Source organism: Molossus molossus, unplaced genomic scaffold, assembly GCF_014108415.1.
Source record: "Molossus molossus isolate mMolMol1 unplaced genomic scaffold, mMolMol1.p scaffold_m16_p_15, whole genome shotgun sequence".
Classification (NCBI taxonomy): domain Eukaryota; kingdom Metazoa; phylum Chordata; class Mammalia; order Chiroptera; family Molossidae; genus Molossus; species Molossus molossus.
The window spans coordinates 32,713,726-32,725,652 of record NW_023425350.1 but is presented as its reverse complement, the minus strand read 5'-3'; the positions used below and the strand labels follow the sequence as shown (position 1 = coordinate 32,725,652).

The 11,927-nt window shown below is 36.2% G+C and overlaps 1 protein-coding gene across 3 annotated transcripts in view; it reads right to left on the bottom strand.

Annotated features, from left to right (window-relative positions):
* Positions 1-884: 884 nt before the first annotated feature.
* Positions 885-11,927, bottom strand: part of MSH2 (mutS homolog 2) — a 64,441-nt gene continuing 53,398 nt past the window's right edge. Inside the window, exons 12-16 of one of the 3 annotated variants that reach the window (XM_036263111.1) lie at positions 9,572-9,817; positions 8,415-8,619; positions 6,679-6,926; positions 4,690-4,865; positions 885-1,338 (exon numbers count right to left, since the gene is read on the bottom strand). In XM_036263111.1, coding sequence (XP_036119004.1) covers positions 1,168-1,338; positions 4,690-4,865; positions 6,679-6,926; positions 8,415-8,619; positions 9,572-9,817 — 1,046 coding nt within the window. In that variant the 3' untranslated portion in view covers positions 885-1,167. The remainder of the gene's footprint in view (positions 1,339-4,689; positions 4,866-6,678; positions 6,927-8,414; positions 8,620-9,571; positions 9,818-11,927) is intronic. The other 2 variants (XM_036263112.1, XM_036263110.1) reach the window with 2 other exon arrangements.

The window sequence follows — 11,927 nt, the reverse complement described above, 5'->3', positions numbered from 1 at the left end:
CACATGCATGGGTTTCAGGCTCGATCCCCAGTGTTGGGGGCGTGCAGGAGGCAGCTGATCAATGTTTCTCTCTCATTGATGTTTCTATCTCACCCTCTCCCTTACTTTCTCTATAACAATCAATAAAAATGTTTTTAAAAATTATTTTAAAAAATTTTGAAGACTCTTGAGTGTCCATTTTTTCAGTGATTTTATAGAAATTCTTTATATAGTCTGGATATAAATCCTTTGATATTTTATAGCTAAGTATATCAAATTTTATGGTGTTTATGACTTAAATCTTTCAGAGTTAAGATCATAAAACTATTTCCCTGTATTATTTTCTAAAATATTTATCTAAACACTATAAGCTTGGTGGTTTTGCCTTGTACATTTGGGTCAAAATTCACTGGAGTTGATTTTTATATATGATGCAATTTCACTCTGTTCCTATATGGACAAGCCATCATCCCATCACCATTTTTTGAAAGACTTTCCTTTCTCCCATATTCAGCAAAGCCAGTCACTAACTTTTAACCTCTCCATCTCTTTCCTGTAAAACAAGAGAAGTAGACTAAGTCATGGTTCCAATATAAAAGGTTTTGTAAAAATCCAGATTTCTAAATCTCTTCACAGACTGGAGGCGGGAGAATGGCAGACAGGGTGGAAATCACACTAGGTAGGACACTCTGGATTTATAATAAGTTCCTTGGCTAATGTGTATGCAGCCAACATGACTCCTGCCAACAGATGGACACTCTGGGGAATCACTGGAAATGATTTCCATGTTTTCTTCCAACATTAAATTCCTTCACTTTTACCAAGTTTCTGTGCTACTTATTTCTTTCATACCATTTGGGAATAAATATGCGTAGAAGCCCTATTACAAAGAAATACAATGCATATCAAATTCCAAAAACTACGTGATTTTATTTATAAAATTCAACATATTGCCTACTAATGCCCATGTCCATTTAAGTATTCTTCAGTAAAAACTATCACTTTACAAAATAAAGATCTGTGAAAATGTACTCAGGTAGAGTGAAGCATTACTAAATATTTTATTAAGTTGATATCCCATGGGCATCAATTGTCAAAACTATGGGAAAAGGATTAATATAAAACAATACAAAAGTATTACAGACAATAGCTTATCAATATTATTTTCATTCCATCAGTGGGATTTTCTCATGTAGTAACCTTTGTTCGTGAAATAATTTCATTTACAAACCCATTATTCTTCGCTATCACCTCAGTTTTCAGCTGTTTTAACTTCATTATGATATTTTCTTCTGACATTTCAGTAAAAGGCATTTGCTTCACCTTGGACAAAAACTCTTGAATAATTTTTTCACCTTGCTGAAAAACAAGTGAACATTCCATTAGTCTTTAAAATGTCTTTTCTAAAAAGTCACATTAAATATGGCCAGGAGACAAATGAAGAAATGCTCAACATCACTAATCATCAGAGTAAATAATATTCAAGTGTTCCATTAAATTTCCATCTAAACACACCACTCAGTATTTTTTAAATGTTCTTTAAATTTTAAGTGTGCACTGTCTAGAATATGCAGTTGACCCTTGAATATAACGGAGGTTAGGGGTGCTGACCTCCCTAGGCAGTTGCAAATCTGTGTATAACTTTTGACTCCCTAAAACACTACTGATAGCCTGCTGATTGACCAGAAACCTTACTGATAACATAAATAGTCAGTTAACAGACATTTTGTATGTTATATGTATCATATACTGTATTCCTAAAATAAAGTTAGCTAGAGAAAAATGTTATTAAGTCAAAGCAGTATTGAAAAAAAATCCACATGTAAGTGTACCCATGCAAATTCAAACCCCTGTTGTTCAAGGATAAACTATATAGCAAAACCCTTTAGTGACCACATTTCTTTATAGCAAGACACTGAGCCCTGGCCAGTCTGGCTCAGCATTTAGAGCATCAGCCTGAGGACAATAAGTCACGGGATCAATTCCAGTCAAGGGCATGTACCTCGGTTGCGGTTCGTCCCCGGCCCTGATTGGGTCGTGCAGGAGGCAGCCAGTTGATGTGTCTCTCTCACATTGATGTTTCTCTCTCTCCCTCCCTTCCTCCCACTCTATTTGGTGATAAATGGAAAAAATATCCTCAGGTGAGGATTAAAAAAAAAGGCACAGTAAGGACATTCATAAATATATATTCAGCTGCTAATGAAAAAGGGGTTGGATACTTTAGTAATTCCCAAATTCCTTAGTTTTTATTTATTTTTTTATCCTCATCCAAGGACATTTTTGCATTTATCTTCAGACAGAGCAGGAGGGGGAGAGAGAGAGAGAGAAACATCGATATGAGAGAGATACATTGAGTGGTTTCTACCCATACGACCCCAACAAGGGCTGGGGACCAACTGCAACCGAGGTATGTGCCCTTAGTGGGAACCGAACCCAAGACTCTCCAGGCCGTGGGCTAACACTCTAACTGCTGAGCCAAACCGGCCAGGGCATTCCTTAATTTCTATAAGTGATATATATAAACTTAAGTCTTCTGGGAGAAAAAAAACTCAAGGTTTACAAATACTATAAGGCATGAACAGTAACTGAAAATTTAACACTCATAGACAGGTTATTTCTCTTTAGATTTATTTTACTGCCCAGTTATTACCATTTCTAAAGAATGCTTATTACTTGCCATGTGACCTGTGGGCAAATTTTTTTACCCACATTCCTCATCCATAAATGAGAATAACACTACCAACAACACAGGGCTATTGTGAGAATTAAAGAGTTAGTATGTGCAAAGTGCAGTATCTGGCAAAGGTAAGTGCTATGTAAATGATTATTACTGTATATGAAGCAGGTCTGCTTCGCACATAGGGAGCTAGTTGGTAATAAGTACCTTAAAGGTGAAAGAAAGGTAGATATCAAAATGATAAGAAGGGGAAAAATACTTCTCTATTAAACAAGAGCACTTTTGTCTCCCTTTGCTTAAAATTTTAAAATACATTGTAATTAATTTTATCAAAAGTACATGACTTCTGTTCCAATTGGAAGCCAGGGATTATATAAAAAGCCTACCTAATCCCAGATCACTCAGAGCTGTGGTGCTGATACCAAGATCATTTCATCTTCAGGATGGCAACCTTCCATCCTTAAAGCTATCAACAAGTTATAACACATTTCTCCTGATTACATAGGTACAATAGATCAAATCATACATTTAAGCTCAAAAACCATATACATCATTGATTACTGTAACAATCAGCTATCCTTCAAGTAAGAAGAACAAAAAATTCACTGGGTAAAAGCTAAAAATGTGACAAATAAGTTGTCATGCACTGGCAGGTTTTGCTTAGCGGTTAGAGCATCTCAGGTTCGATTCCAGTCAAGGGTATGCACTTGGGCTACAGGTTCGATTCCTAGCCCCAGTCGGGGTTGTGCAGAAAGCAACCAATCAATGTCTCCCTTCCTCCCTCCTTTCCTTCCACTCTATCTTAAAAAAACAAAAAACAAAAGAACAGTGGAAAATAACCTCATGTGAGGATTAACAAAAAAGAAAGTTGTGCCCTGGCCGGTTTGGCTCAGCGGTTAGAGCGTCGGTCTGCAGTCCAGAGACCCAGGTTTGGTTCCTGCTAAGGGCACGTACCTCGGTTGCAGTTTGTCCCCGGCCCTGGTTGGGTTGTGCGGGTGGCAACCACTCGATGTGTCCCTTTCACTTCGATGTTTCTCTCTCTTTCTCTCCCTCTCACTCTATCTGAACAAAAAATGGAAAAATATCCTTGGGTGAGGATAAAAAAAAGTTGTCACAATTATACCACAGCAAACATTGCCAGAAACTAGCAGTGAATTAAGATTCTTTTATTTTCACTGTTACAGAGAACTAAAAATCCTTTAATTTTTTTAAAATCCTCACCCGAGGATATATTTCCATTTATCTTCAGATAGAGTAGGAGGGAGGGAGAGAGGGAGAGAGAGGAACATTGATGTTAAAGAGACACATCAACTGGTTACCTCCCACACGAACCACAACCAAGGTATGTGCCCTTGACCAGAATCGAATCCACAGGCTGACGCTCCAACCGCAGAGCCAAACCAGCCAGGGTAATCCTATAGTTTTAAAAAGTACGTTGGGCATAGGCTTGTGCCTTTCTGTGTGAGCCTCTAAATTTCACCCATCCCTCAGAGAAGGCCCATTTCTCCTATGAGAACTGACATCCCGCCCACACAGAACTTTCCTGAGTAAACATTTGTCATATGCCACTTTATTTTCTATGACCATGATTATTCATTATTATTACCTCTCCAACTATATTCTAAACAACTGGAGGACAGGAACTATTTTTATTTCATTGGTATCATCTTAACTAAGCACTAAGTAAATATGCAACTTAACTGGACATGTATTCACTTGGAATTAATCAAAGATCTATCTGGACATCAATTAACTCCATTGAATTACTTATTTTAAAGCTAGACAAAGAGCCCTATCCTCCTACTTTTAAAATTTGGTACTTGAAATGTTATGTTTTGATCATGTAGATGTTTATATAACGCAGAAATCAAAATGATATAGATGAATTATTTGCCATGTAAAGAAATGTAATTGAACATCAATAATGAATGATCAATAAGTAAACATTACAATCATATAGAAAAAAAAATTCATCTTGGTGACCCGATATATATAAAAATACAGAGGTTAAATAACTACAGAATCATTCTGACCTCTCTTTCCAGATAGCACCTCTTTGCCGCTGGTTCCATTTCATCATTTTCTTGTGATTCTCTGATACTCTGAAACTCCTCTAGTTCCAGAGCTTTTTGTTTGGCACACTCTATTACATGCCTAGGAAAATTTGCAAGCTCTGCAACATGAATCCCAAAACTTTGATCACAGATACCTACAAGAAAGTGGGGAGGGCGTTATGGGGAGAGGGACAGGGTAGGAAGAGATAACAGTTTATGTAAATGAAACTTATCCTTACTTTGTCATTAGAAAACTCAATTTTGTATTATTTCAAACACATTAGCCAAATGTTTCAGAGTAACAGAGATAAAGGGATTTTAATTAAGCCTCCAGTGAAAAGTGATTATGACTTGGCACAGTGCTATATTTTATCCTTGACAAATGTAGTAGAAAAATAAAAATGAAAAAGAAAAGGCTTGACAGATAATCCTCAAAGGCCTAGACAAATATCTGAATCTAAAGAAAAATTAATCAACTCTATCTCTCTGAGGTTTTCCCATTTCATAAGGGAGAAATTAAAGTACTGAGAAAAAGAAATAAATGTAAAAGTGTCACTAATTAAGAGGAGCATTTAATTAAAAATATAGTGACTTATTATTAGTGAATGGTCTATCCTCTGGATCTGTCTACATTATTTTCTAGAGATGGTGACTCCAGAAAACTGGCCGGATAAATAAATTTTAAAATAAATAAAAATAAATAAATTTAAATATTTACAATACCTTTCTTAGAAAAGTTAATTACCATTTTTATATAATCTCATTCTGATTCTAAACTATTACAAACAAATGACAAAGAAATTTTTTTACCCAAATCACTAGTAAATTTACAGACTAAGTAGATGATCGTTATCTCCATTTGCAGAAAATAAACTAAAACATTCCTTCCAAATGTTTAATATAAATAATGCTTGCACTTATTATGGAGTTTCCATTTTTGCTTCAATTATATATCAACTGTAAATTGTTGGGGAGCTACTTATATATCTCATGCATTCTTAAGCTGGACACTTACACAAGAGAAACAAATAAAAACAAAATAGAAGCATATGTTTGATGAACATACACAGTGAAGGACAAACTTATTCCTATCTTCTCTGTACTTCATCTGTTTTTTTTTTAATCTTCTGAACTCATTTCTATATCACACAAAACAATAATTTAAGAGCAAAACCTCAACTTTAAGCTAAATGCCAAATCCAACTAAAAGTATCTATATTTTATGTTGATGATAATAATGTAAACACAGTAACTCAAAAACATAAATAACAAAGGATAAAATAACCAAAAATAATTATCTCACTTATGTACAACCTCCTGGTGTAGAAAAACATGTTCACGGAAAACCAGAAAGCCATCTGAACAAGTTATTCCGATGATTGGTGAAATGTTCAATAAAAATTTTACAGAACATTAATTTGATCTCATCAAATCACTAATCTGATGAGCTGCCAGACCCCACAAACAACAAACTTTTCTGAAAGGATGAAATGCCAACAAATAAGTCATTCCTTATGTGTTAACTAACAACTTCAGGAATTCTGGAAAACCCAGCTTTAAATGAACCTGTTTATGTAATACAACTTTGACATAATCAGATAATTATAACAGTCTAATAAACAGTAACAGCTAGAGCCTTGGAACTTCAGAGCTTACTGTTGCTATCCAATAAGTAATTTGATAAGAAAACATACTGTCATGGGAGGTAGTATAAAATTCCTTTGTGGTGATGTTCAAGAGTACACATTATTCTTTCTGTGATGGTTTTAGAATGAGTAGTTCTACTATAAGACATAGAAACAAAGATAATATACCATGTCCCTGCTCCCAAACTGTGAATTAAGAGATAAATGTGTTCTATAAAAATATCAGTAATTCATACTTAGAATAAGGCAACTGCTGACAACTTCAAGGAAGGTTCCCATGTCACACTTTGAACTCTCAGTATAACCAGTGGTCTACACTCACCTTTCTTCACCTGATAAAGCATAGTTAAGGTTTCTTCAGTAGTTAGTGCTGTGACATGTAGATTATTAACAGTTGGTATCTGATTGGCCAAGGCAGTAAGTTCATGAAAATGGGTTGCAAACATGCAGAAAGCACCGATTTTTGTTGCAATGTACTCTGATATAGCCCATGCTAACCCAAATCCATCGTAGGTAGAGGTTCCTCTTCCTAATTCATCTATAATTATTAATGAATCTTTGGTCGCGGACCTGAAACACATAATTATGTGAAATTTTCCCAAAACATAATAATGCAAGAAACAAAATTAAGACAACATAACAGAAAAGATATACCACATACGTAACATATTCACTATTTTAATGTTAAACATTTCAACAAAGTCAATACAAAGCAATAAAACTTCAGGAGAAAACATGGGCATGGACATGAACAATGGATAGAAAAAGAAACAAATGGTGAATAAAACAAATCAAGATTAAAAAATAATAATAACAATAATACTGGCCCGGCCAGGTAGCTCAGTTGGTTAGAATGTGGTCCCAATACACCAGGGTGTGGGTACGACCTCTGGTCAGGGCACATATAAGAATCAAGCAATGAATGCACAGGTAAGCAGAACAACAAAAATCGATCTCTCTCTAAAATCAATAAATAAAAAATTTTAAAAATATAATACCACATGAAGATGGGACAAGGATATAATACTATGAACACTGGACTACACAGCTGATGGTCATGAAAATTTGTGTTCCTGCCACAATACTTAACCAAATGTAAGAGGGAAAAAATTTTTTTTTAATTGGAGAATTTGACAATTCTTCATATAAGTATTGGTCATTTCTTTTTTCTGTGAATTGCCACTGACATCTTTTGCTTATTTCTTTCATCTTTTAAGTTTTGAATATTAAGTTGTTGATTAATTACTATACTGAACAAATAATAATCAACACGTAATTTACTAAGGACACCAACAACCAAAAGGAATAGCCTCTGTGCCTTCAAAGAAGTTCCTGAAAACTAAAATAAAGACGAGAGATTTCAGCCCTACTGGTGTGGCTCAGTGGACTGAGTGTTGTCCCATGGACTGAGAAGTACCAGTTTGATTCCTGGTTAGGGGACATACCGGGGTTTGGGGCTTGATCCCCAGTGGGGGGCATGCAGGAGGCAGCCGATCAATGGTTCTCTCCCACATCAATTTTTCTTTCTCTCTCTTTCCCTTTCTCTCTAAAAATATCAATAAAAATATATTATTTAAAAAAAGACAAGAGAGTTCAGTAACCTCTAAAATAAAAACCTAATAGATATCAGACATGACAGAGAGTTCAATGTGGACACATTCATGACCTTAGGTTCATGTGACCAGAAATAATGATAATAATCATCACTGGAGAGGTAAAATTTCTGTCATTAGGTTCTGTAAAGATTGGAAAGGACTTGGGTAAAGGGCAAGGAGGGACCAGTTCAGGTAGTGTGAACAGTGTAGGCAAAAGCATGGTAGTGGAGGAATATAAGGTGAAGAACTACCAGAAACCTTAAGAAGACAACTTTAAAAATCAAAGCTTTCCGTAAGTATCACCAATCACCCATTTAAGATAATATAAAATACAAAAAGTTCACATAAAAACTATTACACTAGATAAAAATCCTCAGATGTTTTACAGGTGAATCTACAAATGTACTTCTCATAGGACAGGGACATTCATTTCCATTTTCCGGGGACTAGGAAATGCACTCACCTGAGAATGGAAGCCGTTTCTAACATTTCAGCCATGAAAGTAGAGACTCCTTTCAGTTGACTGTCACCAGCCCCTACCCGAGCCAAGATACAGTCCACGATGGACACTTCTGCTGACTCACAGGGCACAAAACACCCTATTTGGGCCATGAGAACTATGACCCCAGTCTGGCGAATATATGTTGATTTACCTCCCATATTGGGGCCTATAAAACACATTATATCAAAAAGATTATTTATTTCTGCTAATAAATTGACCGTTAGTCCTAAATTACACATTGTTGACTAATCACCTAGGTAATATGATGACATAAAAGAAGCAGAAGCATAAGCTACCCAAGGATGTGGACAATGTTGCTGCCAATACTACTTCCCAAAGTAATGCTATTTTCTCTTCAGACTAACCTATACTGCTTCCTCATGGAGAGGACCCACAAAAATGTATTTTACCTATAATCTGACTACGGCCTAGAAAGACCACACAGACATTTTCCACAACTCACGGAGCTGCCTGCAAAATAATTTTATGACATCCAGGATAGTAGTATAGGCCTAACTGACTAAACACTAACTCATTAATAAATGGGCTATTAGTGAATAGATCATTATGGTCAAATCCTTCAAACCACTTAAACTCCACATTGAAACCCCAAGACATAACCCTACTTGTATAAACAACTTGAAAATACATTTGGGGAAACAGGATTGAGCCCAAAGACTCCTAACTCCTTCCCCTTTGTTTTTTGGAATCTGGTTAAGATCTCTCACAACACTTCAGTTTGAGACATGCTACATTAGTCTGTAAGTGTCATGTCTTTAAAAGAACTGCTACCCTAAACTGAGGTCATTCCAGCAGCCCACTCTGCTTGATCTTCAACGACCTCACTACTGAAAGGTCTGGCTCAAAGGTAGCTTTGACGAAAAAAGGGTGTTCATTTTTAAATGCCCTGAACTCCAGGAACAGAAGTTTCTTATAAATACAGTATTTTCTCATAAGCCTCTACCTTCTAATCCAAATGTGAATACATTACTCATTAATATGAATGTTTTTTCTAATATCAAAAACTACGATTTTCTTCACCAATTTTTACTCCAACATTAAAAAAAGAAACATTACCCAAAAAGCCTATAAACTAGGATTTTTTTTTGTTTTTTTACCAGTAATGATGTGAAACATCTGTTTATCTTTTTCAAAGTGAACATCATTGGGAATAAATGCAACTTCATCTTGAACTTCAACACAAGCATGTCTGGATGCTTTCAAAATAATTCTTCCTTGTCCTTTCTCTAAAATGACTGGTCGTACATATGGAACAGGTGCTCCATTTGACACATGAGCAAAGCTGACAACAGCATCTAGCTGAGCTAACACATCATTGAGTGTCTGCATTGGTTCCACATAGCCTATATAAAAACAGAAAATGTTGACAGGAATATTGAATTAAAAAAAAACACACATAGGCAGCTATAAGAATACATTTAACTTCCCCATTTGGGAATTCAAACTCTATTTCCTAATTTATATATATATATATTTTAAATTAACAGAAGTTTGCCACAACTACACTTGAAAGGAACACCTAAAACTCAACATAATGTTAAAATGTGTTGCTACATCTTCCCCCACTATGAACAGATTTCAAAAATACAAAGAGTATGATGGCCCGCCTTACCAAAATCCATTAACATATAGAAGCACACAGCTGCTTATAAAGAAATGAGGCAGATTTTTAAAAAAAAAACTCATCTGGCTCTTAACAATATCAGCTTTCCTGGTTTAATAGCAAGTTAGAAAACTACAAAAATGATCCACTACATTTTTAAATTTAATTTAATTTTTTTTGCATTTATCTTCAGATACAGCAGGAGGAAAAGAAGGGGGAAGAGAGAGAAATATCGACATGAGAGAGACACATCGACTGGTTGCCACCCACGCGACCCCAACCAGGGCCGGGGACAAACTGCAACCGAGGTACGTGCCCTTAGCAGAAACCGAACCTGGGACTCTAATCGATGAGCCACACTGGCCAGGGCCAGGGCTACATTTTTAAATAAAGATAGTTTTAAATGTGTATGTTAGACCAAGAAGAGGTTTCATTTAAATTCAAGGTGACTCCAAATACAATACCTTCTATTTATTTATTGATTTTTGAGAGAGAGGGAGAGAAAGAGATAGAAACAGCGATGAGAGAGAACATCGAATGGCTGCCTCCTACATGTCCCCCCACTGGGGACTTGGCCCACAACCGGGGCATGTGCCCTGACTGGGAATCGAATCGGCAGCCTCTTGGTGTATGAGTCGATGCTCAATCACTGAGCCACACCAGCTGGGCATCAACATACTTTTTAAATGACTTTTACCCCCAAATAATTCAGCGTGCATATCCCGAGAACAAGAACATCCTCCTACTTAATCATAATACACATTCAAGAAATGCGACACTGATACCACATTATTTCACATTAAATTTTGCAAATTTGGCCCTGGCAGGTTTGACTCAGCAGTTAGTGTTGGCCTGCGGACTGAAGGGTCTTGGGTTCGATTCCTGATCAAAGGCACGTAGCTGGGTTGCAGGTTCGATCCCTGGCCTGGTCAGAGTAGTGCAGGAGGCAATCAACTGATGAGTCTCTGACATCAATCTCTCCCCCCCTCTCGCCCTCCCTCCTTTCCACTATCTAAAAAAAATCAATGGAAAAATATTCTCGGGTGAGGATTAACAACAACAAAACTTAGCCAATTTGTCCCAATAGTGTACTTTATAGCTATTCCCCAACTCCTAAATCCTTCATCCAGTCAAGGTTCATCCACTGCATTTAACTGTCCTGTCTCTTTTAAGTGTCCTTTAATCTAGAATAGAGTCAGCCCATTCTTTTTTTTTGCTTCCATGACACTGACATTTTTAAATAATTCCAGCCTTTAAAAGAATGTGCCACAATCTAAATTTACCTGATTTTCTTATTTATAATCAGATTAAATGTTTTTTGTCAAGAATATTACATAGATGGTATTGTGTCCTTCCCACTTCATCACATCAGGAAATGTAAAATGTCATTTGTCCCATTACTGTGATGCCAACTTTGATCACTTCGTTTAAGTGTTTCTTTGGTATATTTTTACAAGGCACAATAAAGATTACAGTCAATATCCACTGATGATAGGCAAAGCCTTCCAGCTTAACACATCTCCGCATACCCTGTGCCAAACATACATTCATTCCATGCGAAGGGCTATACCATGATGCCAAATCATGCTGTCTCTTTAATTATAAAACAATCACCTCAAACAATGCCTCTAGAATGGACTCTTAAACTCTATAAATTGCACGTAGAACTTAAAAGGGCTTGCTTGCCTCTTGTATAATTTATATTTGCTTTTCAGTGGTATTTATTTCCATAACCTAGAGCATGAGCTCATAGATAACAGTCCTTGGCTTCTTTCCCTTGTTACAACTATAGTAAGTTTTGTGCTTTTTTACACATCTTTGTTTTTCAGGGTATTCCCATTCCTTAGCCA